This window comes from Calypte anna, chromosome 4 (assembly GCF_003957555.1).
Source record: "Calypte anna isolate BGI_N300 chromosome 4, bCalAnn1_v1.p, whole genome shotgun sequence".
NCBI lineage: Eukaryota > Metazoa > Chordata > Aves > Apodiformes > Trochilidae > Calypte > Calypte anna.
Genome location: NC_044247.1, coordinates 94329 through 119292, shown reverse-complemented (window position 1 = coordinate 119292; position 24964 = coordinate 94329). Strand labels below are relative to the sequence as shown.

At 43.3% G+C, this 24964-nt stretch overlaps 1 protein-coding gene across 2 annotated transcripts in view; it reads right to left on the bottom strand.

Annotated features, from left to right (window-relative positions):
* Positions 1 to 1391: 1391 nt before the first annotated feature.
* Positions 1392 to 24964, bottom strand: part of MSN (moesin) — a 35548-nt gene continuing 11975 nt past the window's right edge. The window contains exons 2-13 of one of the 2 annotated variants that reach the window (XM_030448877.1): positions 18520 to 18603; positions 11346 to 11441; positions 10534 to 10808; positions 9982 to 10065; positions 9558 to 9704; positions 8893 to 8989; positions 8264 to 8427; positions 7741 to 7871; positions 6905 to 7065; positions 6303 to 6395; positions 5663 to 5896; positions 1392 to 4601 (exon numbers count right to left, since the gene is read on the bottom strand). In XM_030448877.1, coding sequence (XP_030304737.1) covers positions 4437 to 4601; positions 5663 to 5896; positions 6303 to 6395; positions 6905 to 7065; positions 7741 to 7871; positions 8264 to 8427; positions 8893 to 8989; positions 9558 to 9704; positions 9982 to 10065; positions 10534 to 10808; positions 11346 to 11441; positions 18520 to 18603 — 1731 coding nt within the window. In that variant the 3' untranslated portion in view covers positions 1392 to 4436. Of the gene's footprint in view, positions 4602 to 5662; positions 5897 to 6302; positions 6396 to 6904; positions 7066 to 7740; positions 7872 to 8263; positions 8428 to 8892; positions 8990 to 9557; positions 9705 to 9981; positions 10066 to 10533; positions 10809 to 11345; positions 11442 to 18519; positions 18604 to 24964 lie in introns of those variants that run through there. The other variant, XM_008501190.2, reaches the window with a different exon arrangement.

Sequence of the window (24964 nt, the reverse complement as noted above, 5' to 3'; positions counted from 1 at the left end):
GCAGATGAAAACTGCCATGTAATTCTGTAGTTAACAATATACACATTAACATAGTCTTAGTGATGCTGCAGTTCTGCAGTTGTGAGATTAACTCCACTAACATTGGAATCAAGATTTAATAAATTAAGGGAGGAAAAAGTTACTCTGCAAAGGAGCAGGAAGAATCAGGAGCATCAGCCTGTCCTGCAACAGAGGGAAGAGACAGAAATCACACTGAAGTCAGAAACTAGCTGGCCTCATGCATGAGTGAGCTGAAACATTTACAGGAAGGTGTCAGCCAGGTGAGCAAACTGACACTTGTCTGCTTCAATACTGGGGCATTTTATCAAATCAAGGGTGAACAAGCCTCAGATGCTGCATCCTTGAGACTGGAGTCTAAGGGGTAAGACTCAAATGTGTCTCAATTTCTACATCTCTCAAACAAGACTGTTTGCCTGCTCTGCCCTCTCTCTAGATGTTTGGCAACCTTCTGAGAATCACTACCAACAAAAGGAGCTGGAGCCAAATTTTCACCACTGGAAGAAAGAGGGCAGTAATACAGTTGTCAGATACAAGCTAACACTGCAACACAAGAAACAAGATGAACTCACAACAGACCTCCTTGACAGAAGCACCTCTGGCAAAGCAGCTGCTGCCTGCCTGGGTGAAGGCCACTAAGATGTTACAGTGCCCCAGCCACAACCTTCCCTTGCAGCTGCTTCTCCTTCAGTCAGTCAAGGATGCTTCAAAGATGGATGGGAGGGCAGTACTGTTGCACGTGGGATATGGACAGACCTCAGCCTAACCTCCCAGCTCAAGAGCAGTATGTTCCACATCCCCTTGACTCTTCAGGCAGTCTTGATGATTGAAGACCAGCTCAGGCTTGTATTTCTTTAAAAGATTATGCACAGCCAGAGGCAACAGCAATCACAGGTGCTTGCAAATTTTCCAACTAGCTGTGCTCACCAGAAAAGCTAAGCCACTAGCTGTGGGCACACAGGCAGAGACAGTCTCAGCAGGATGTTGAGTGCAAGTAGCAGCATCGATCCACCCTCTGCACACTGACATGCTCGTGGGTGCACATGGGCACCTCAGGCACCACCAGGGGAGAGTTCTAACAGCAGCTCCACTTCCTCCTCATTTGCACATTCAACACAGTACAAACTTGTACTGAGTTTCTCCACAAAAACATGTGAATTCCAGTGCCAGCTCCAGTCAGACAGCTGGGAGGGCTGAGGAGGGGGAAAGGGATGCTATTCAAGTAGTTTCTTTCCAGGATGCAAGCAGATCTCCTTATGTGCAAGAGTGCTACAGGGCTTACCTCTCAGGAGCTATGAGGCAGATCAGTTTAGCTTGGAGAGACAGCACTATTCTCAAAGCAAGTCTTAAGTAACCAGGCAGACACCATCAGCTGAATTTCTGTGAACTTTATTGGCACTTTAGGAAGGACAAGGTATGGATTTTAACAACTCCTCCAAACAGGAAAAAACAAAAAAGCTTTAATATCCAGGTTTTCTCTGCAGATAAGTACATGGACCCATGAATTTCTCCACAACCTTATGGAAATGATGTTCTATTATAATCCAGTAAAAAGACTGGTCAAAAACCTCAACATAATTTACAGCAACAAAAAATAAAACAAGAAAAAAACAAGCCAGGCAAACATTTTATAAAGTACTTCCCTCCCCAGAGGAGTAGTTATCCAATTGAACTGGAACATGGAGAGGAAGAAAAACAATTCACTGTATTCTAACAAATAAAAAACATGTCTACAAATCTCACTGTAATACTGAAAGCTTCTTACATTAGTTTTCTTGCAAAATATCATTTCTTTACAATACAGTATACATTTCCAAGGGAAGGAGGACCATAAACACATCCACCATCCCATCACTAATATTTTCTAATTGTGCATAGCTAGAAGTATTGAAATCAAATATCATTAGATACCACTGGAATATAATACTGGTTAAGAAGAAGGCAGGGCTGAAACAACTACAAAGAGCTGGGTAGACTCACTGGCACAAGCCGTTCCATTCCTATATTGGACCATTTGGAATTAGAACGATAAAAAAAAGCAAACCTAGAAACAGAAGTCATGCCAGCATCACAATACACAAGTTCAGCAGTGTTGTGTGACCCATCAACGCAAAAAGGCTTACTTGTTTTATTATTTGAACAGATATTCCAGGCACCATACATCAGCTTGTTAGGAAATTGTTGAAGTGTAATAAGGGCTGTTCTCCCCCAAAATGCATCACTAGTTGCCACAGTCAGAGCAGAAGTGCTGAGAACCAGCTTTAAAGCACCAAAACAGAAGTGTAAAGGCTGTCTGTTGCCTCAGTAACGAGGCTCATGTGGAGCCAGTGCCAACAACCCTTCAATACAGAAATATCCAAATCAGTCCTGACCAATTTATCTGTAATCTTTCATTAGCGACTTTCAAAAAGACTGAAGTGTGTGGGTTTGGCCAACAAAGAGCTCACCATGTTGTGTGTCCCCCAGAAGCATGCTGTGTCCAGAGGAGAAAAGGGGCTCCCACATGACTTATCTGTATGTTCAGAAGCAGCATGCTAAGCTATGCTCCTAACAGGGGTTGGATGGTACTTGTGTGGATCTCCACACAGACTCATTGCTTAAAAAAAATAATTAAAAAATACAGCATTGGTAAGGTTGTTTCCAGCAACCCAAGGAATTCTTAAGGAAATACTGCAAGTTGTTAACACTATCACACACATTTATTTTTGGCACAGTCCCCCTTTACCTTTTTCATCAAGCAGGGAGATGAAAATGCTCTAGTATTCAGATGGTTTCCTTCTACCACCATTAACATGACACCATGCAAAGGGGGAATCCACAAAACTGAGCAAGTCACAAGGTTTAGGATCACAGTAGGCAAGAAAATAAATCACAGACTAGCCTGATGACTTCCTGTAGGGACAGGCTAATCCAAGGAGGGCAAAGCAGAGGACTCCATTGCAGGCGGAATCCATTTTTAAAAGGCTATTTGAGTTAGCATTTGAATGCTAATGTTTCCTTCCCTGAAAGATCAAGGCAAAATCCCATTCAACCCTGAGCACATATGGCTGTTTCCTCCCAAGAAATAGCAAGAAGGAGTCTGGGTAGCTACAGCATGGGTAGCTTGGAAGACAGGAGGCGATGGTTATTACAACAAGTGGTACAAACAGCCCTCAGGACTAGTCTCACAACTGCGACTGCCCCACTTGTAAGAGACAGAGCTCTGTGCTCTCTAAGCTACAAAGGGGCAAAGCATCCTTCTGGGGGAGGAAAAGCACATGAGCCAGGGATCTGGCAGAACGTTATTGAGGATTAAGGCAGCAATTGGACAAATCTCTCATGATCCTCTCCCCTTAAAGGCTGGTTGAAGCCAGGAAGACAGATGAAGTCTTGTACATGATGCAAATACAAGAGCAGTTTTTGGTCCCCAGATGCTGACCACTTTTTAATGATTGCATCTAGTATAAAGACATCTGAGCTACAGTAGATCTGTACAGTCATAAGGCACCAATGACCATGTGCTAAAAAGGCCTCTTGAAGAAAAACCTGAAATCATATTCATACAACTAGAAATACACTGGTTCAGGAAGGGAAGGTATAAGAATTTTTAGTCTTTCAACATTTCTACTTTCCCCTCTAGGTTTCCATTAGCAAACCAAAAAAGGAAGGCAGTGTTCTTTAGCTATCTCTGCCTCACTGCTTACATTCAAGTCAGTCCACTGACAGTAAACAAAGCCATTTACCAGAGACAAAACTGAAAAGTGGGGAAGTTGAGGCTCCAAACCACTCTGCATCAGTAGGAAGATTCCCAAGGCCTCTTCATGATTAGGAAATTCAGTTTTATCATTAAACAACAAAAGGTTAAACCAGCAAGAACACCATAGAATCTTGTTTGGTTTGCTTATGTTTGAAGGAAAAAAGCTTTGGTCTTTTAGAAATAAAAGCCCATATTCTACCTCCAACCCTTGTTCTAAGCTCCAGCCTCCCTTTCTCAACTACCTGATTCAGAAATCCAGATGCCGGCTACTAAGCTTAATACTGAAGCTTGTACAAATTAGTAGGAAGGCACAGTGTCAAACTGTTAGCACTTTACATAATTCAGTAGAAGTATCTGCTAGCATCCCCACCAAACAGGAGAGGACAGCAACACAGCCACTTCAGTAAGCAACACAAAACTAAACGTAGTGAGACTTTACCCAAAGCCAAGCAATTTCAGATTTGCCCCAATTCATATTTGCTTTCCCAAGCCACCCCAGGAAAAAAGTACGTACTATTCTTTCTTCTGTTGCTTAACTCCGGCATTTGCCCAAAATTTGATACATAAGACCATGGTCACTCTTCTGTAGTGGTTCCAGCGTAGCACGATTATGAGTGAATTGATGGGAGAGGATGGGAAAGAGGGGAGAAGAGAGTGCAGGGTAGCAGGTGCAGGGGAGAGTTTACATGGACTCAAACTCATCAATGCGCTGCTTGGTGTTGCCCTGCCGGATCTGACGGAGGGTCTTGTACTTGTCGCGGCCTAGACGCATGTTCTCAGCATGGATCATGTCATTGGCGGTCTTCTTAGTTTCATCCCGAGCATTTGCCAGCTCTGAGGAAAGAGCCTTCAGAGAAGGTGAAACAGATGGCAATGGGTTAGCACGTCAGACTCAGAGCTGGACAAGGATCAGCTCTTTGCTGAGCCTCCTAAAGATTCAATCTCTATGGCGACAAGAAACAGGTAAGCCTGAACATTTACTGTTCTGGGGAACCTGCTCTAGCTGACCCTGAGTGAGCAAGGAGGTGGGACTAGATGATCTCAGAAGTCCCTTCCAACCTGAACAATTTTGTGATTCTGTGGAAGTTGTTAGTATTTTTTCCCCCCAACACCTGAAGGCAGAAAACAGTCTGTCGCCCTATTCATTTTTTTCTAGCAGAGTAAGAAAGACTGTCCATGATGGGCTTTTAGAAGTACAGTCACATGGATGGAGGGATCCCTAAAGACAACAGGAGCATCTCACAGAATTCGAGCAATTACTAAGCTCCTGCCACAAAAAAGAAACAAAACACAAAAAAACAACCAACAAAACAAACTTGCTGCAGAAGATAAAGTGCACGTATCACTCAGCCTGTGCATAACCACCACAGCACGATGCAGAACAAGCAAAGCCTGCTGCCAGCTAGGCAGTGGAACAAAATCCTTGGAAAGAGCCAACATCAGAAACTGAAGTTTCTTATGAGGAGGTGGTAAAGCACTGTGCCATCTCTCCATCTCTGCCAACCCCTAATGGGCTGTTCTCAGGGTTTTCTAATGCAACCCAGTCAGACAGTTACATCTGTTTGACAGAAATGGGACCAAGCTCTCCGATTTACTGAAGCCAGGACTATGAACAGCTGTCAGATGGCTGGCAAGACTTACATAAGCATGCTATGTCTGACAGATGCTGGCTTTTGGCAGCCTTTGAAAATCTTTCACCTCTCCCAGTGAAATGGAAGTCAAGTGCCATGAGACAAGACCTGAGTCTCTACTCAGCAGATAAGCAGCTGTCAAGATCAGGCTCATCCCTTTCCCCCTCCCCTTTTTTTCTTTTTTTAAATATGAAGTAATACCTCCCAGTTGCAATTAGTTGCAAGAAGAACAGAAGTAGCACCCAGACACACACTCTCTCTGCTGCCAACTTGTTACCTTCAAGTGTTTCTGGACCCGTTCATTCTTCTCAGCTTCGGTGGTGCGCTCCTCCTCGCTGCGGTCCTTGATGGTGGCCTCTGACCGCAGCTCGGCACTGGCTTCTGCTGCGTTCTCATCCTGCTCATCATCATGCTCGTTCTCAGAGTGCATGGGCTCAGTGACATGAGGGGTGCTCATAGCAGTCTTTAACTCCTCTTTGGTCTTTTCTAGGTCCTCCTGCACCATTTGTGCCTGCAGAAGAGCAGACCGCAGTCAGATACTCCAAACAATCCCAGGCGCAAGAGACTTCTCACTCATTACAGGACACCTTGTACCTCTTGCACACTGAAGGAGTATGTTCCAAAGCTACTCAGCCACAAGCATTTACAAAACATTCTTCAAATCTCTGAAGGGTTAGCCAGCAGAATGTTTAAATTCATGGAAAATGGGCAATAGGCCTACTTAGTAAAGATACATCTACCTGGAGGTAGCATATGACACTCATCCCACCAAGAAAAGCAAAACTAGGCATTTACAACAGCCTCAAGCTGGCAGACACTCAGTCTAGTATGGTATCTAGTGCATTATTTTAGGTCACAACACAGAATGCAAAGAAACTCCACAAGGTGTATTGCCACTGGCTCCGATTCTACTTTACCTTCTGTTGCCACTCCTGGGCCTCACTCTCTTTCTTCTGCCTGGCCATCTCCAGATGCGTGATCCTAGCTGTGAGTTCTGCCATCTCAGCAGCCTGCAAAAGAAAGGCTTTTGAGCAGAGACAAAACCAAAGTACTTCTTCAATAAAGCATTTAGTCCAAATCCTGAATAAAAACAGTATCTCTCTAACATCTTTCAGTAAGGAGAAAGCCTTCCTATAAACTTCAGCCCCACCAATTTCTTCATGACACAAGTAAAAAGCAAGTCAGAAAAGGTTTTAGGTTTCCTTGTGGGTTTGGTTTGATTTGATTTTCTTCTCCTACAAACAGATCTGCAGAACACAATTCTTTGAATCCAAACTAGCAAAAACAATTAGTAAGCTCTACTCTCTGTTCCCAGCATCACAAAAAAGAAATACAAACAAAAAAACCAATGACATAAAGCACAGCAATCAAGATCTACTGTATGCTTGCTTTTAGGTACAAGTTCATCTGCAAATGTGGAACCAAATGATGCTTCCTCACTGTATTTGGAGCCTGGTTTGCTTCAAGATGTCTACCCTGTCACTATGTTCCCTACCTGATTTCCAGCTCACCCACTTACCAGCTGTTCCTGGGTCTTCTGTTGATCATGGGATGCTTTCAATAGGGCTTCCTTTGCCTCTTCTGCTTCTCTACGTTCTTTAGCCAGTTTCTCTGCTTCCTCCTGAGCTCGTTTTCTCTCCTGTTCCAGCTCCATAGCTCTGCGGGTCTGTTCTTCCAGTTCTGAAAGAATAGGGGAGCATATTTGAAGAGATACAAAGTAAAGAATGGCAGAAGAGGAAAGTGCCCTTACACCTAAGTTCTGGATGAGAGTTTTCTTTTAGAGGAACAGGTAAAGGAGAGATGCCAACAATTGCCCTCTTTCCTCTTTTTCACACTGTATCTGGAGCTGGAAGACTAAGAGTCAGGCCTGTTCCAAGCCAACAGATTACTTGCCCGATTGATTTATGGGGAAGTACCCATCCCAAAATTACATCCTTTAATGCAGAGAGGTATACAGCACCTGGCTTGGGCAACACCACACTATGAAACTGGTCAAGCAGTTAGATAGTAATCATACCAGCGCACTGGCTGGTGTGGCACCTGCTACAATTTTTGACTCCTTCCTCTACAGATGTGTTGGGATAAAGCTTTCAGCCAGCACAGGAGCAACTGCAAGGTACTTTTGCTGCCAGAGAGGCATCTTGGTTAGCATCCATGTCTTTAATTCAAGTCCTGTTTCAGGAACTGCATATGGAGGGCTTACATTCAGCTTTAAAAGGCAAAACCAGGCCCCTAACATCAGTTAGCATGAAATCCTGGGGAATCAAACAGCTCACAGATGCCCACAGCTTCACTGCTTGTACCCTTCTCACTCAGGCTGTACAGCTAAGGAAATACTGAAATACTTCATGTCACCTTGCTGAGCTTTCTTGGTTTGCTCCTCAATTTGCTTGAGTCTCTCCATCAGCTCCTCCTTTTCACGCTCTATCTTCTCCTTCTCCTTTTCTGCCAACTCCCTCTTCTTCTTCTCATTCTCCAACAGTGCTCTGATGAGGGGGAAGTCATAATGCAATTTCAAGTTAACAACTACTCAAACTCTTCCCAGTGAAGCCATGAGCATACAAGATGTGCACTACAGCACCCAGCTGATGAATTTTACTCCAGATGTGCCCCTTTATCTCAATGGCAAGGTCACAATAGCAACATTATAAAGGAAATCTCCCTATATCAAGATGTGCATTAGTCTAATCAAAGGGACAGACAGAACATAACTACAGAAAAGTTGTGCTGGGTCATATTTGTGATGAGTGCCATTTTTATCATCCCATTAGATCTACTGAAGGTCAAGCATATAAAGGTGTTGCCACCAATTCATCCATCACACAATGCTGCTGTGCAGGGATCAACCAAAGCCCAGGTTACTCAGAACCCTACCAACCTCTCCATCTGTTTCTGATGCTTCTCTTCCCGAGCCTGTGCTTTCATCTGCTGCACCTCAATGGTATCTGGTTTACGCCTGCGCATGTAGAGCTCATGGTTTCCCATGCAAAGTGCCAGGATTCGTTTGTTAATCCGTAACCGAGGGGCATAGAATACAAAGTCCTTGGGAGAAGAAGAAAGCATCATTAGACATGTTCCTTCAGCATAAAAAGCACCCTGCATATACGACCTGTTCCAAGATGCCAGACCTTTCTAGAATTGTTAGCCAGCTTTTCTTAATGGCATCTAAACCATCAGCAGTAGTTAGACACCTTACTCTGAGGAATGAATTTCAGTCTACAAACACACACAGTGCTGACAAGCCCAACCTGCTGTTACAGTGTGTGGGGTTTCATGGCACAGCACAGGGTGCACACAGCAGATCAGCCTCTCTGTGACATTACAAACACCACCAGGGGCTGGCTCTCCAGACATGCCCAGGCTGTGACTTCTCCCACTTAGTTATTTAATGCAACAGTCTGGCCATCCACATCAAGTGTAATGTTCTGATTATGCCAGAAATGGTGTTAAGCATTAAGGATCATGCAACTAAGAAGCCATGAGTTTAAACTGAATGTTGCTTCTTACTGGTGCTTTCTTGTCAATAGGCTTGATAACGAATTTCTTGTCATTGAATGAGATATTTCTGATCTCACTCCAAGGGAATCCAATTTTTGGCGTTAGCCTGCAGAAACCAAAAACAAAGAAATGAGACCCAAGTAATTCCAGATTCTTGCCTTAAAATGTAAAGCTCAACATTCTACTAAATCTGCCCACATGTTTAAGTACTCTTACTCTGACTGGAATCAGCAAACAAAATTAGCCATGCAAATGAAACAAACAGAAGAAGCAGTTTTTCAATCACACTTTTCTTTTTTTAAGAGGAACGGAACTAGAGAATCTATGTGTGGCAGGAAGACTAGGGATACAAATAAAACTAGCTTGAAAAGACTTGCTGGTTTCAGTTTTTGGCCCAAAGTAGCACCTCTTATGATTGCTGGATTGCTCCGGCAGTGTAAAAAAACAAAAAAAACCAAAAAAACCAACCAAACAAACAAAACAAAAATACCCCCAAAAAAACCAAAAAAAAAGCACCACAAAAACCCACCAAAAACCAAAACAAAACAAAGAAAGAAAGAAAGAAAGAAAGAAAGAAAGAAAGAAAGAAAGAAAGAAAAACCCAGCCAAGAATTATATAGAAATTTTAGTATAGTTAAAGACTTTTCCAGAAAATATTAATTCAGGTTTATTACCTGTCATTCTGCTCATAAATGTTGAGTCCAAGAGCATCTACACCTAGCCACAGTTCAGAGCCCTTCTTGTTCTTAATGCTGAAGTAGTTCACACCATACATTTCCAGATCCTGTGCAATTTTCAGGTACTCCAAGACTGCATCTTCTCTGCAGCATGAACAAAAAAAAGCAGATATTCCTTTTTGAGCCTGAGCCATTAGAGCAAGAAGGTGCTGCCTTCCCACGTGGGCAGAGCAGCAAGAAGCTGGCAAAGGCTACAAGCATCACCCAAGTCAAAAGATACAAGTGCTGCAAATTCAGAATAACCTGAAGAACTCTAACTCATCCTGAGTAGCAGGCTACAGATTTTTGTATGCAGGCATATATTACACTCTAGCATGTATCTCATTACTTGAAATACAGCAGTTCACACTGCATCAGTTACCTAATCATTCCTCGATGTTCCTCATGCCACACTTGGATCCTCTCCTCCCACTGGTCCTTGTTAAGCTTGTGCTGCTCCAGAACTCTAGAAAGCATATATGGGATGTTTGAGACTAGCCACCACATTTATGCACAGTCACATCACTCTTGAACAATATTTCATGAAGTACTCAAGTAGGGCATCACAATTCCCCTACAAAAATGTTCCAGGTAATATAATTTAATTATAAGGCTAGTTAGAGACACTGTGGTCAGTATGTCAGTATTCAGACTGCTGACAAATGGCAAGTTATATTGAGTTATGCTTCGCCTTGTAGCATTAATTTCTTTTTTCTGCTTTGTTTTGGAGCTTCCCTCACTACTTCTGATTAGAGTTTCTTCATTAGCAATAGCACGTTTAAGATTAAAGCTCTTAATTAAACAAACATATCACAATCCTCAGAGATACACCCAGCTACATTTTATTCTAAACATTCCAATCAAGACACCTTTCTCCCAGAAATCCCAAATCCTTTGAGGCAAAGAAGGCCTAAGACTACCCAGGTCTACTTACCTCTGTGGGAGAAGTTTGTCACTAGCAAGGTAGCCAGTCTTGTGCACCTCTTTGTTGAAGTCTCCATATTTTGACTGGACTGCGTAAGAAGCCAGAAGGACGGCTGTTTCTGGAGGGCAATAAATGTCATCATTCAAAATTGCTTCCTTCACTTGGAGGAAGAAAAGGCGCTGGGTGATGTCCTGGATCAGCTCTTCTGCCACATCCTCTGGGTAGAACTTGGCACGGAATTTGAAAAGCAGGGGACTTTCTTTGCGTACATCCTGTGCTGTTACCTGGAACAGAGTTACCAGATTTTATAGCCTACATACCAAGTAAGGGGAGCACGATCATGAACAGGAAGATGCATTAGAAAAAAAAACAAACTCTCCTTTCCAGTGGAGAAGGGAGTAAGCAGAGAAGCAAGAATTTTCAGTTCCTTACTGCTAAATACCTCATCACATCTCCCCACAGGACTTACGACAACCCACTACTTATGATCAGTGCTAGGTCAAGTTACTTTCCAGGCTTCACTCCAGCCAAGGTGCTCACACAAGCACTACCTCAGCATCTTACTGGAAAAATAGATTCTGATAACAGATCTTCCTGGACAACAAACAGAACTGGGTGCAGGAGGACCAGGCTTGACACCATGACTCCTTGGGGAGGGGTGTGCAGACTGAATAGAAGGCAAGGCAAACTGTTAATCTTGCAGTACTTCAGGTGTGTGGAGGGGCAAGAACAGATCCCTGATAGAAGTACAGAGAGTGAATTTGCCCCTGCCCTTCGTGAGAAAGGAACCTAGAATAAATGAAAGCTTGGAGCAAGCATACCTTTTTGTTCAGTTTCAGCCATGTTGAGAAGCCTTTGGTGTCCTGATACTGAAGTCCAAAAAACCACACCTCTCTCAGACCAATCGTCTTGACGACCTGTAAGAAAGATGATGACCAAGAGCCCCAGCCAGCCAGACTGATCTCACTGGTGGCAGAGACTTTGTCAGAGGCAAGTTCAGGTGGACATGAAGATGACCAGTGCCTTAGCCTTCTGCCTCCTCTGCACAACACACATGCAAAGATGACAGGGCATCTGAGTGGTCTGAAGTGGGAGATGTATTGTAGTCATCCTTCTCCCTCATTAAGGCCTGTTGCTATTTATAAACAACAGCTGGGACACCTTTCTTCAGCTACTTATAAGCCTACATATATAGCCAAAATGCAACAGGTCTGACAGGTGTCATAGCTGCCAGGAATCAACAATGTAGCTCCACTTTCAGGTACACCCTCACTTATCATGCAAATGCACTCCTGAGCAAGCCATGAGTCACCCAGCTGGATTGTCCCCTACTCAACTGTGCTAGTATTTGTGTTCTTCTCCACCAAAAGATATGGACAGGCTTTTCATGCAGCTCTTCAATGAGTGGCACCGTACAGTGGGTAAATCGATATGCTGCCCCTCGTGCCAGGACAAAGAACACCACAGAAATTAACTACATTGCTAAATGAAGTTCTCTCCTTAGTGTTTTCCCTGGCACATGAGGGGGGTTATGTAAATAAGCCTTAATAAGGCTTTACAGACATTCTGCAACAAGAGATAAGAGCCTCATGGTGGGGCAAGACTACTGCAGAATAATGCTACTGCTGGTAAAAAGAAAGGGGAAGTTTCTTGGTAAAGCCTGCTCACTAGCACCAGGGCACACCACAGGGTGCAGGAATTCTGGAAACTGAAGTTTCCCCCACCCTTCTCCTCACCCTCAGGAGCTGTTCTGACCTGCAAACAAGACACTTGATTGTCACCTCCATTACTGGATAAGGAGGTGGAAGGGAAGAGACCCTAATCTTAAGGTGGATGTGTCCACACACACCCCACTCCTCAGGCTTGCTTGAAGCTTCCCTGCTTCAGCAGACGATGAGTCTTGCTCACCATGGGAACACCAGCTGCCTGGTCATGGTGTCGCCTAGCCAGGTAAACGGGGGTAATTTGGTACTGTCTTGTCCCATGTTTTACAATTTCTCCCTCAATACTTAATTCCTTTTAAATTACCTCCTTGCTGATCCTAAGGATGCAGCCTGTTCCCTTCTGATGTCCTCTCTAGCTTTGGCAAGACACAGCACCAAGACAAAGGTTTCTCATATGCACACTACTTGTTAGATTCTTTAGGGCTTGGATCAGACAATTTATTCTGGCCTTATAAAAGTAGCATTAGGGCCCTTGTTCCTCTCAGGCCCAAGACCCAAAGGCAGCTCTCAGCAGAAGCATGCTGTTATTTGCACACACAGAGACAAAACCTACAAGAGGTAGTGTAGCCTGTGCACATCATCCCATTGGAGTCCATGAAATTACTCAGCCCACACTTGCATGAATACAAACTGGAGAATTGGCTAACGCCCGCAGTGAACACTGGGGAAGAGAGGGCAGATTTGTGCACGCCACCTGGTAGGATGCACACAGCTAAGAAGACTTCCGGAGAAGCACCGAAGTTTGCTGCACACACTGAAATCCTTTAGGTGCAGGGAGAAGAAGAAAGGCTGTCCCAGAGCCCAGGGAGAGCTCTGTTCTGACCATCATTAACATCTAAATAGGGTGGGAGGTCCCTCTCCGTGTCAGCATGCCTCTCTTCCATTTGTCAGCAGCTTATGCCTGTGAATTAAAAAAACTGGGCTGCCAGGGAGGAACTGAAAGGCTCCTCACTGAGGCTCTGCACAAAAGGACTTTCATTCCACAGCAGAAGCCTGCACAGCAATCGCAGTAACAACAGACTTGACAGAGGAAAGGGGGAGACAGCACACAGCATCACCTCCCCAAACTGCTACTGAATTCAACTGAAATGCAGCACAATTCCTGCCACAGCAACTTCACGAGCTGTACAACCATGCATGCTGAGGCTTGTTGGCCTGAGCATAGATCTGGCCCATTTTTCAGCCTCCAACATGCAACTGCAGCCTCTGACAAACCGTGTGGGAGGAAACAGCCCTCTTCCCCTCTCCCCACCTCAGCTTTAGCAGCTTATTTAGTACCACTTAGCAAGGGAAAAGCATAAAGAAGGAATCGTTTCCTACAGCTTCAAGGATTCTGGGTGGCAGTCAGCCGCCCAGCTATGTCTGGGGAGTTCAGCATCCAGAGCCCTGATGAACTGAGATGGTTCCAAAAACAGTTACTGGCAATGGATAAGGATGGAGAAGAGCTGACATGCAAGACAGAGAATACAGAGTAATGTTTAACACAGACCACTGCACCCAAATTTAACACAGACCCAAATACCCAAATTTCACACTCCTAGCTGGAGAGTGACATCTTTCCTTCACACCAGGGAGAACATTAAGTCTGCCCCTGGGTAGTTTTCAAAGCTTGGTCGACAACCAGCAACAGATCACAACAGCCTAAAGATACAGCTGTCCCACAGTACAGTGACATTGCTGGTGACCCTCACCTCACCTTCTGGGGACAGCCTAAGCACACAGTAGTAGATTTTTTTAATTTTTTTTTTTAACATCTGTTGAGAGAAGAAACACAAAGTAATCTCCAGGTAATCTTTCCTTTCACTTCTTCTTACTCCACTTTTTCCAGGTCTGCATGACTCCTTCTCTCCTCCAACTGCACACTCACCCATCACTCAAATACAGATTTTAGCATAAAAATTGAAAATTTTTCTCATTTTCAGCCCAGGAAATACACAACCACACTGGCAAACAAGTGCAGATCCTCCATAAAAGGACCATCTACATGGGCAAGACCAAAGCATGCAAGCAGAGAAAAAGACATTCCACTCAGACCAAGTTCCAGTGCTGAAGGCAAAAGCATCCTAGGCTATAGTGCAGCACAACTCTGTCTTGAATCTCACCTAATTAAAAGCAAAAAAGTATGCCTCTCTCCCTTTCTGTGACAGACAACTCAAATACGTCTGAGAGGAAGTACACACCTGCAGTTTCACACACCATAGTCAAAACCAACTTAGAACATGTTCTTCCAGGTACTCTCATCTAACTTCCAGGACAGGGTCCATCTACAGCCAGAAGTATTCAACTGCTCCCTTTTAATTTGTCAGACTCTTCCAGGATATGAATATAGTTCTTTGAAAACAAAAGTTAAAAATAAACTGCCAAAGTGATAAATGACAGGATCTTTGAGGTTTTAAGCTTAGTAGAGTTTGCCATTGACCTCCTTATTAACAAGCTGTCCATTTTTAGTTGGACTGCTTTTTTAAAAGCCAGTAAGTTTCCACATGCTCCCATGAAATCTGAAACCCATATCCATACCAGTGAACCACAAGTCCTCATTTTGCACAAACAAGACTTCTTTGGGCTTTGTGGGAGGAACCAACTACTGTCCCGAGACTTGTGGCCTTCTACCACAGAATTGCTATGGTGAGTTTTTGGGTCAGTGCTTTCATGTACCAGATCAAGTGTTCAAAAACAGTTTCCTATCTACTTAAACTGTACTAGATAGGACGTTGTCAAGGCTTAAAGGGTTGACAGTCTGTCTCCTCAGAAAACTGAATTTGCAGACCAGGAGAGACCAGCCATGTTTATTCCAAACACAACTCAACTCAGCTGGAGCTGCTCAAAAGTCAAGAGGGATTTGGTCAGCCTGTAAGCTCTAGAAACCACAAAAGAAGAGACTGACGAACTGGTACTCTATAAAATCATTAAATTCACTGCAGCAGGTAAGTAAGCAAGCCAGGACAGGGCACATGAACACAGAATCTTAGGTGCTTTGGCTCTTAATGAACTCTTTAGGGTCCTTAAGACCTAAAAAACAAAAACAAAACACCACCAACCAAAAAAACAAAATCCCCCCCAAAAAATCCCAAATAAACCTCCAAAACCCATGAAAATCCAAAACCAACCTCACACTCCATTGTATATTAGACTCACCAGGGACCAGGCTTAGAGTGACCAGAGATGCTTATTGTTGGAATATTAACCCATAACCTAGGGGATGGGATAAGAGGATGCACATATATATATATATATATATATTTATGATGTCACTGCACTGTATATCAGCTCAATATTTCTACAACCAGCTGCTTCAGGGCAGAAGATAATTTCCAACAAAGCAACAGGGTGTATGCGTTGCTCTATCACTGTAAAAATTCAGTTTCAATTTTAACCAAACAGTAAAGAGAGAGACAGGACCCTTTCTACCTAAAGCCCATTTACCTATTATTACAATGGAACTTTAGACTCAAACTGTTCCTCCTCATGAAGCTACTATCTAGATAAAAGCTTTACAGAATTCTTCTGAATCCTATTCAGGTAAGAATTATGGGTGGCATAAGGAATATACTTATTCTACCTTTAGATACAACAGATGGAAACAAATGCTGCCTAAATGTTACTGAACAAAGCCACTGAGGTAATCATTGCAGATAGAAACTTTGGTAATACTTTGCAGTTTCCTTTTTGCTTAGTTCAGAACTGATAACTAGAAGTGAAAGGGCACTCTAGAGCAAAAACATGCAGAATATCTCAAAATTTTTCTGTAAAAAGAATTAAAAAAAAAAATAAAGTTTCACATCAGAAGGTCAGTGTGTGGCAACAGCAAAACCATAAGTTTCCTTTGCTGAATCTCACTTTCCTCCAAAAGGATTTATGAAATCTGATCCTTATTCAGAACCAGAACTGGGCAGAAAATACCAGATTTGCTATTCCAGCAGCACAACGCAGTTTAAGGGAGTCAGAAAATAAGCAGACATAACTTTGGTCTCACACACCCCATCATGGGACCTAGAACAACCTTGGGACAGAAAAGGAAACAAAGGGAACAGATTACCAGCCAGAGCACAGTCCCCCTTAACAGCTCTGGACAGGAATAAACTACACAAGCAGCTCAGCCATTTGAAACACAATGGGTACATGCCTGCTGATGATATATGCAAATCCCTTTCTCCATACTAGAGGGACCAAGTTTAGTATTCACTGTAAACTCACCAAAGGCTCTCAAGTTTTGTTCTGGTATTCAGTTATCTCATCATACAAAGATCACTAATCTTTTTGAGCAGGTCCCTACACAAGTACTTGATTCCCTTTATGTGCAAGTCTGACAATAACGTCTGTTTTGCCACAGAAAAGTCTGGCATTTTCCATAAGATAAAACAAAGCAAACAAACAAAAACAAAACAAACAAACAAACAAAAAAAAAAAAAAAAAAAAAAAAAAAAAAAAAAAAAAACAACAAACCAAAAAAAAGACCTACTGAGTATCTGCATTCAGAGACCAAGTTTAAATGTTTCCCATTGTGGCAGAAGCTGAATAGCTACCTCCTTTTCACTTTCCTTAATTGTAATGAGCCAATGAATAGATTGCAAGGCATCAAGAGAAGCTGGGTCTAAGTTCCTCAACCACTCACAGAGCAGTAACTTCCCAAACTCCTTATTCATGCTAGAGATGGAAGACTTTTGACATTCCCATGTCTACTGCCAACTCCCTGCTTTATGATTTGCAACATTTTCAAGCCTTGCCATAGGGTTAGTCCTTCTACCACCACTATGGTGGTATCACCAACATTATCTAGCACTGTTGTGTCAAAGTATGGACATCTGCTACTGATGAGGCTCTAGGACACTTCTATCAGGAGCAAATATCACCACCTCCACAAGGAAGTCTCGTCTGCTAGGCAGTGAACAACAGTTTCATTCTTATTTCAGCAAGTGCGATATATGGACAGTACAAAGAGATGGTGCCCACCAGACCCTTCAGAAATAGCAAATGTGTAACGGCTAGCTTCACTTTTTCCCCCACTGTATTTCCTCTGCTAACTCCACCTACAATCAAATTCAGATGAAGTAACACTGCCTTATTATCATTAGCAACATAGAAACTTAGTTCTGCAACAGTATTTGTTTTCTCCCTTGCAAAGTGTTTGCTATGGAAAAAAACAACCCAAAACTTGTGTTCAGACAGGTGCTGTGTGAAACACACTGCAGGGATGAGAATTTACAGCTGTTTGAGAAAATGACACAAAGCAGTGAAATCAATTACATGAGGAGTTCTCATACTGGAAGCATGATCAGATGTTTCTCAAAAGCAGACAAGTTGCCAAAGCTGAAGTCTGCCACAACTTCAGTTTATAACAAAAGCTGTGGATGCTCTAGAGCTGAATTAAAAAAAATCCTGTGCAGATTAAAAACACAATGGGACTTGAGTGGTGTCACTTTTTAGCACCTGCTGCTTTGCTGGGATAATGTCAGAAACCAGATAGTGAAAAAAACTACAGTGCAACTCAGAACTTTCCAGAAAGCCTTTCTGCTTTTCCCATTATGTGAAAGAATATTCTTTTAGTAAAGCCTAGGATCTAACTCTATTCCCTCAGTTTCAAAGCTGGGATCCAAAGAGCAATATAATATTTAGCATTCAGTCATCCAGCAAGGGTTGAGAGAAAGTAGCAGTTTGTGGTTATACATCTTAAAAAAAAAAAAAAAAAAAAAAAAAAAAAAATTAGGTTTGCTGGCCCCCAAATGAAAAAGCTGCCTTCTATGAGTGGATCAGCCCTCCAGTTTCTATTACCATAGGTACAATCTAGACCTGGCCCCAGAACCCTACTGAACCACACCCACATCTGACATATCTGGCCTGGTAGTTCCTTCACTTCACTTTTCTTTAAGCTATGAAATCATTGTTCAGAGTCTCCTCCAAGTAGCAGATCTGTGGCTTTCAAGATTATAGCAGAGAAACTTTGTGGAGCCTGTTAAGATTTCAGCCACTGCAATTGGTAGTGTCTGTCTTCAGCTGCTCCAGCTTTGTGCTGCACATGTCTCCCTGCTTCTATTGGGGCCAAAGCAAGAAGCAGGTTGCCAAGCCAGGCAACACAGAGGGAGGCAGCCAGACAATGACAGGCCAGTACAGCACAAAACTTCTCTTAAGATTTCTCTCAGGGCCTGACAGAGAGTATAGATTATCAATTCAGCTGCACACTTAAGGGTTGTAGCAACAGCTGGAAGCCAGGTAAGCTTCTCAACCTTGATAGACAAACTATCAAGTTTAGATCTTCTGCAGCTCCATCACCTACCTGATCAAAGAGTTGTTTCCCTGTAGTGTTGGGCTGGATGGCAAACTCCAGCTCAGCATCCATGGTGGTAACTCGCACACTGATCTGGAAGAGAGAAAATGCATTGTTACATATGCTCTAGGGGACTCCAGCTCTCAGGCCTCCAGGAACTCCACTGCCAGCAGTTACCAAGTCATCGGCCCTGCCAGCACAGTGTTTGCAGATCCCCTGTAGCACAGAACTGCTTTCCAGTGCTTCTGGGGAGGTGAAAGAACTCCAGGGCAGAAATGGTTAAAGCATAATTTAATACTGCAGTTGAGATTTCATGGCAATGTTAACCTTAGACTTCAGAAAGTAGGATCATGAATGGCCCTCCAGAAGAAATACTGTGATGTACTCTATCTTGACAGAAAAATCTCACCAACATCACATTTTCACACCTGAAATGCAAGTGGTAAGGGACTTTGGCAAGAAAGTTTGAAGTTTCATTCCACAGAAGCAGGAAGACACCTGTACACCTTTCACCAATAGTTCTCATGAAGCAAGCTAAATGGCAGAGGCATTTCACCTCAAAGATAAGTGAAAAAAACTGATTCCATTCACAATTACTGGTTGTTACTGAGGGGAAAAAAGAAACTGCACAGATTTGTAGAGGCAGACAGGAATACACCTGCCTGAATGCAGATACCTTAACTTCTGACCAGGCAAAGTAAGACCTCCAAGTACCCCTGAGAATTAATTTCTATGTGCATGCCTATCAACTGAAAAACAAGATACTTTACGGTTTGGGCACAAAAGATGCAGATATTTTAGATCAAACTGTTTTGATGCTTTTCCACCAAAGCAAAGGTTCAGAACTTTAAGTTGTACAGACAAGGTATTCACAGTGCACCAAACGTCCTCATACAGGCCTTGCATTCATAGTTCTCTTTCTTGCAAACAGCTATCTAACCCACACCAACAAATTCTAATTTATTTGCTCTTTGGTGCAATAAATCCTCTTAGCGCATGCTACCAGCCTTCCAGGGGTGAGGGGTTGGGGGGAATTACACTGTGAACAGTTTTAGTAAGAATAACTCAAACTCGCATTTAGACTATAAGCTAACCACATGACACTAGAGACCAAAAAAGGCTAGAGAAAGCAGAGAAATATTCAAGGAACCACACAATACTCATATGATCACAGCCAGTTCTGATGCCTGTATTTCTACCCTGTATATGAACAGATTTCACATCTCATTTAATAAGAAAGCAGCAGCAGACTGCAAAAGAGAAAAAAACAGGTGTTTTTTTCCATAAGCAAGAAGCAAAACTGGTCAAGAAGAGTTTCAGTTCTAACCAACTGCTGCACGCATAAGGAATGCCAGTTGGACATTATCGGAGCACAGATACCATGAACAAGGAGACCAGGATTAAGTTTGGTTTGAAACCTTGTGACTCTTCTGACACAATAAAGCCAAACTGAGAAAAACACATTCCATAGCAGTAGCAAAGAAAAAGCAAACAACCTAAACTTGTAAGCAGTCAAGATCTGTTTAAAATTAGCAGCTTTCAACACCTTGATGTTTCCTTAAGTTCTCCTGCTGCAACTTCCCACAATTACCAGAAAGAGAGAGTGCTGGCTTGCAATCCTGGCTTACCCAGCACTTGACCAGCAAGAGCAAAGATGTCCAAGAGCCGTGTCTAAGAAAAGTTACATAAGCCATTAAGTAACAAGTTGTTTTTTGTTTGCTTTTAAGTCTAAGTCTTTCTTGTTCACCTACAAACACTAACATGCCAGCTGCCATGGAAGAAAAACAGACTTCATGCTCCACTGTTTATGGATAAAACACCGTAATTGCTCTTCTCTAATGTCATCTGCTTGGGTGGTTGAATGTTGAAGTGTCTGAGCACAAAGGAAGCCCTAGAAAACAGAACTGAAACATTTGTTGCAGCTCTCTGCAACCTGTGTCAGAAGTGTTTCTAAGCTTTTTAGGGCAAATCAGACCTTAACATTTAATATAAAGTTTCTTCAGTAAGTATCCTCAACTCATGCAGAATACTTATTTGTAAGACTTGCGTCATTGTTAACACAGTAAAACAAGAATCCATGCTGGAACCAGCAAAATTCCTTATTTTTCATTCACTGAAATGCACTTAGGCTATCTGACCAGTGATCACCCTTCAGTTAGCACATTCAGTAGCAAAACATACACTTTTTCCCCCTTGCATAGCCGGGCCACCCGCCCCCCCACCCTCCCCACCCCCGTGCTCAAGACAAGCATCAATCTAATGTTTAGGAGCAGCGAAGTCCTGCATGGGGTCTGTCCTCACAGATTCAGGCTCTGCTATTTCAGCAGAGGGCATGAGCTGGAACACCACAGGAAACGGTTGTGCTCTGGGGAACCACACCCCAGCATTGCTTCCCACATCCTAGCACAGCTTTAACACCTTCAACTGCACGCTGCCGGCTGGAGGCACCTCCTGGGCTGGGCTGCTCACATGTTAACCACCAGTTTTGTATTAATTTAGTACTTGGCTGAGAAGTCAGTTTGATGTAAAACTGAGCTCTGCTCAGCCTCGTTGGTGTAGAAACAATATGCAAAGAACTTTTTGCCACATGGTAACATGTCAGGTTTCCTTGAGCCCGTTGTCATGAACCTAAACACCACAGTGAGGTTTCCACCACTCCAGGTGGTGGTGGGCACTGCTCTCCATCCCCAGTGAGCAGGTCAGAGGCCTGACAGTACTTCAGAGCAGATGCAGCTTTGCCAGTGCCTTGTGTCACTGCAAGAGCCTGCGTGATGGGTCAGAAATACCACTGGGTTCCCCTAGCATGTAAAATGCTGAAAATCCAAGCACCAAGGGAATTTCATTCTCAAAGTCACCCAGGGACACCTCACTATCAGCAAGCCAGTGTCACCAATCATAATTTGCTCTGCCTGCAGCTCAAACTATGATATCTACAGACTGCTGTAATCTCCACCTGACAAGCACCAGGCACCGCATGCTTGCCTGCTTCCTCCTCATTCATTTTAAATCTTACTTTTCGTAAAATCACTTTACTGAGGGCATTCACAGCCAAGTACTGCCCAACACAGGCATTACACAAGGGTTATGCAACAGAAGTGCTATATAAGAAAGCCAGCATGACTTGGTCTCATAATTTTGATTCTGCTTGTCTTGTCCCTTAAAGATTATCCTGTAAATGGAATAAAATACTCCTCACTAAAACAGCCAACATAAACGTTTCACATATAAAAATCATCTTTCAGTCCAGACAGGCGAGGGGCACACTGATGAGATGTAAAGAACAGGAGTAAAAACAGAAAGGGAAAAAAGAAGACATTGCCCACCAGCGATCAGATCACAAGATCCAGTGACAGCACTCAGCCCCAAGTACACTACACCACTTTTCCAAAATCTATTCCTAAGCAAACTTTTGTCTTAGATTTTTGACACTTGGAAGGCTTTTTAGAGGATTTGCTGGATTTCACTGTCAACAGATTTACAAAAAACTACTATCGTAATTCAGTAATTTATACTCAAATTCCATTTAAACCAACTCACTGGATTTTTTTTCATCGTGGCATTTACAATGCACTCATTGTTGCATCCAAGTGAGTCTGCAGCCCTCTAAGCTCTGCTTAGATCTTAAACTAGCACAAGTTTTACCCCAGAAGGATGCTTCTAAACAGCCTTCCTTTTGTCTTCCCATCACCAGTTAATATTTTTGCATACAACAGCTAGCAACACATTGCGAAAAGCTTCCAAAGAAGACATTTTGCACATTACAAGAAAGAACAAGTACCACATTTCAACAGGCAAATTTACACTCACCAAGCTAAAAAATACTCAAGGATAAAACCCCATATTTAACTGATTCATTTCATAATGGCTACAGGAAAAAGATGGAAACCTAGCAACTCTTCCTTTTCTCTATTTGAGGAATTACCATTGTTCTACCACCCTAAGCAAAGCTGAAGATAGCCACTACCAGAGCATATTAAAGAGCTTCCTGCTGCCAAGGACAGTGCTGCAGTGAGGGCAAGACCACCTGCACAGACAAAAACTCTTGCATGGAGGACACTGTTCCAGCCCCTAGAGCAGCTACAGACAGAGAAAGCTCCTTCTGACAGGCAAAAAATTCCAGAAGCTAGAGGACACCACCCCCCTCCTCCCATGCTGTTTAGCATACTATAGGAGGCAGATTTAATACAGTGCACCTATCTGTCACATCTTTTCAGAAATTTTAACTCTGCCCACGTATCTTCAAGTCTCACTCTCTGACCCACTCAAGATTCCCAGTAAGTTTTACTACCAGCAATGATTATCAGCTATCTTCCATGTGTCTGAATGAGCCCTAGTAATAACCTGCTGTACCTCCTTCCCAAGATGGAAACACATAGCTGCACTCAGCAGGACAAACAGGAAAGACTGACACCATCACACCAAATAACGGATGTGCTGCTTGTACTAATGCCCCAGCACTGTGAGCAAGAGGTAGAACGGACAATTCTGCTTGTCAGAAGCTGAAACAGGAACAAAGCACTAGGAAATTCATGTCAGAATAATAGGTAGAGTCAGCACAAGAGAGTATCAACCCGTACAAAACCCGGACCCTGAGCTAAAGCTTCTTTCCTCACTGGATTTCCTGAATGCTAGGAAGCTGTTATACCCTGACAGTCTGCAGGCTCCAAGAATCAGATATTTATGCTTCCCGGGTTCAATCTGCCAAGTGGACTCTTTCTGGAGAAAATGGCATAGGGAAAGTCACAATGTGTTACTCATCTGACTGCTACAGAAGTTTAGATAAAAAGAAACTCCAGGCTGTTATTTACAGACCCTCCATGCTGTAGAGCACCAGTTCACCCAGCAGTAACTGCAGCTAAAGATACTGGACTGACACAATACATCAAATCCAGCTGCTCTGACCAGAGAAGCACATCTAACCCAGCTGGAGTTGCACAAACTCAGGATCTCATAAGGAACCCTAATAGTCCAGAAACCTTCCCAGCTTTGGCTTTCAGCGAGATTAGCAACAGTGTAGTAAGTATGAGAACTGCTCCTTTGCATCCTGGGAATGTTTCCCCAAAGTGCTCCCCAAAGCTTCACAGTGCTTCCCACCCCGTAGACCACCCAGAACAGCCCCCAGTGAGACCAGGACCAGCCCAGGGCATGAGCAGAGCCCAGAGGGGGGACCCCAGCCCACAGCACCCAGGTACTCACAGACATCTGGCTCTACCCCAAACACCAGCACTGCCGAAACTGCCCTGGCTGCTGTTCGGTGGGGTGAGGTTGAACGTCATGTGAAAGTGCTTGCCATTTCTAAAGGGATTATACTTACTTAAACCAAGCCCCCTTCCAGTAGTCTTAAAGGGCCTTTTCATACCCCTAAGCTCATCAGGAACACCCCAGGCACCAGCCCTGGCCCTGCAGCCCCCAGAGAGAGCATTACCCTCCCGAGAACTTGTGGAGCTTCCCAGCCCTCTCCACCACCCTCCTTCCTGCTCAATGGGGAACACACAGGGGCCACTGAGACCAAGGAAGGTGACCCATTCCACCCTGCTATGGCAGTTTAAGTCATCTTCATCTGAAACTAAAAATGGACACAAAGATCATTATCTGAAAATTTTTCACCAGATATTCAAGATACCACCATGGTTGTTGTACAAGAAAAAAAAAAATTCATTTTCCCCACCCACCCCTTGCTCTTCTTGCACATTTGACAGCACAACACCTAAGCTCTTTTTGCAGAAGTCAGTTATTCAGTTGGGGTTATTTTTAATGTCATTTCCAACAAAGCCAGATAGATAGGGAGTTCCTGTACCTGTCAGCATTACACTGTCTGTACCTGCTGTGTATTAAGATATTAACACAGGCCAGTCAGCTACAGATGGCTGATCAAATCACTGAAGGTACCAAGATGCCCATGGATCTTACAGCTTACCACCTTTCTTACTTGCTAACTTACTTAGTATGCTTAGTTACTAAGTATGCATCTAACCACAATTTAAAACTCACTACTGAAAGCTTCAGACTACTGTATGTGAACAAGACACAGCTGATATCAAATCACAAAGAATGCCACTTGTAACAGTCCGACTCTGCAAGACATAGTAGGTTTACATGAAGTTTACAGTAAAATTTCATCCAATCATGCTGAATTCCACAGCTCAGTGTCGTCTACTGAGGGAAATATCAGTTCATACCAATAATACAAGTAAATTAAAAGCCACCTGCAGAGGAAGGACAGGCCTCTGTAAGCAGCCAGTGACAAAAGCAACAAGGGACTACTCTAGTCTCAGTTAACGGGTTCAACCACTGTTTGAGGTCAGGTTGGCAGAGATGGCAAGAATTGTAACCTGAAAGCACAGAAGGAAGCTCCACCTACTAGCTCCATGACAAACTTTTTTCTGGCCTGTTCCCTTTTCCCCACCACTACTCTCCTTGCAGAAGGATGGAGGAGATCATACATCCAGTGTGC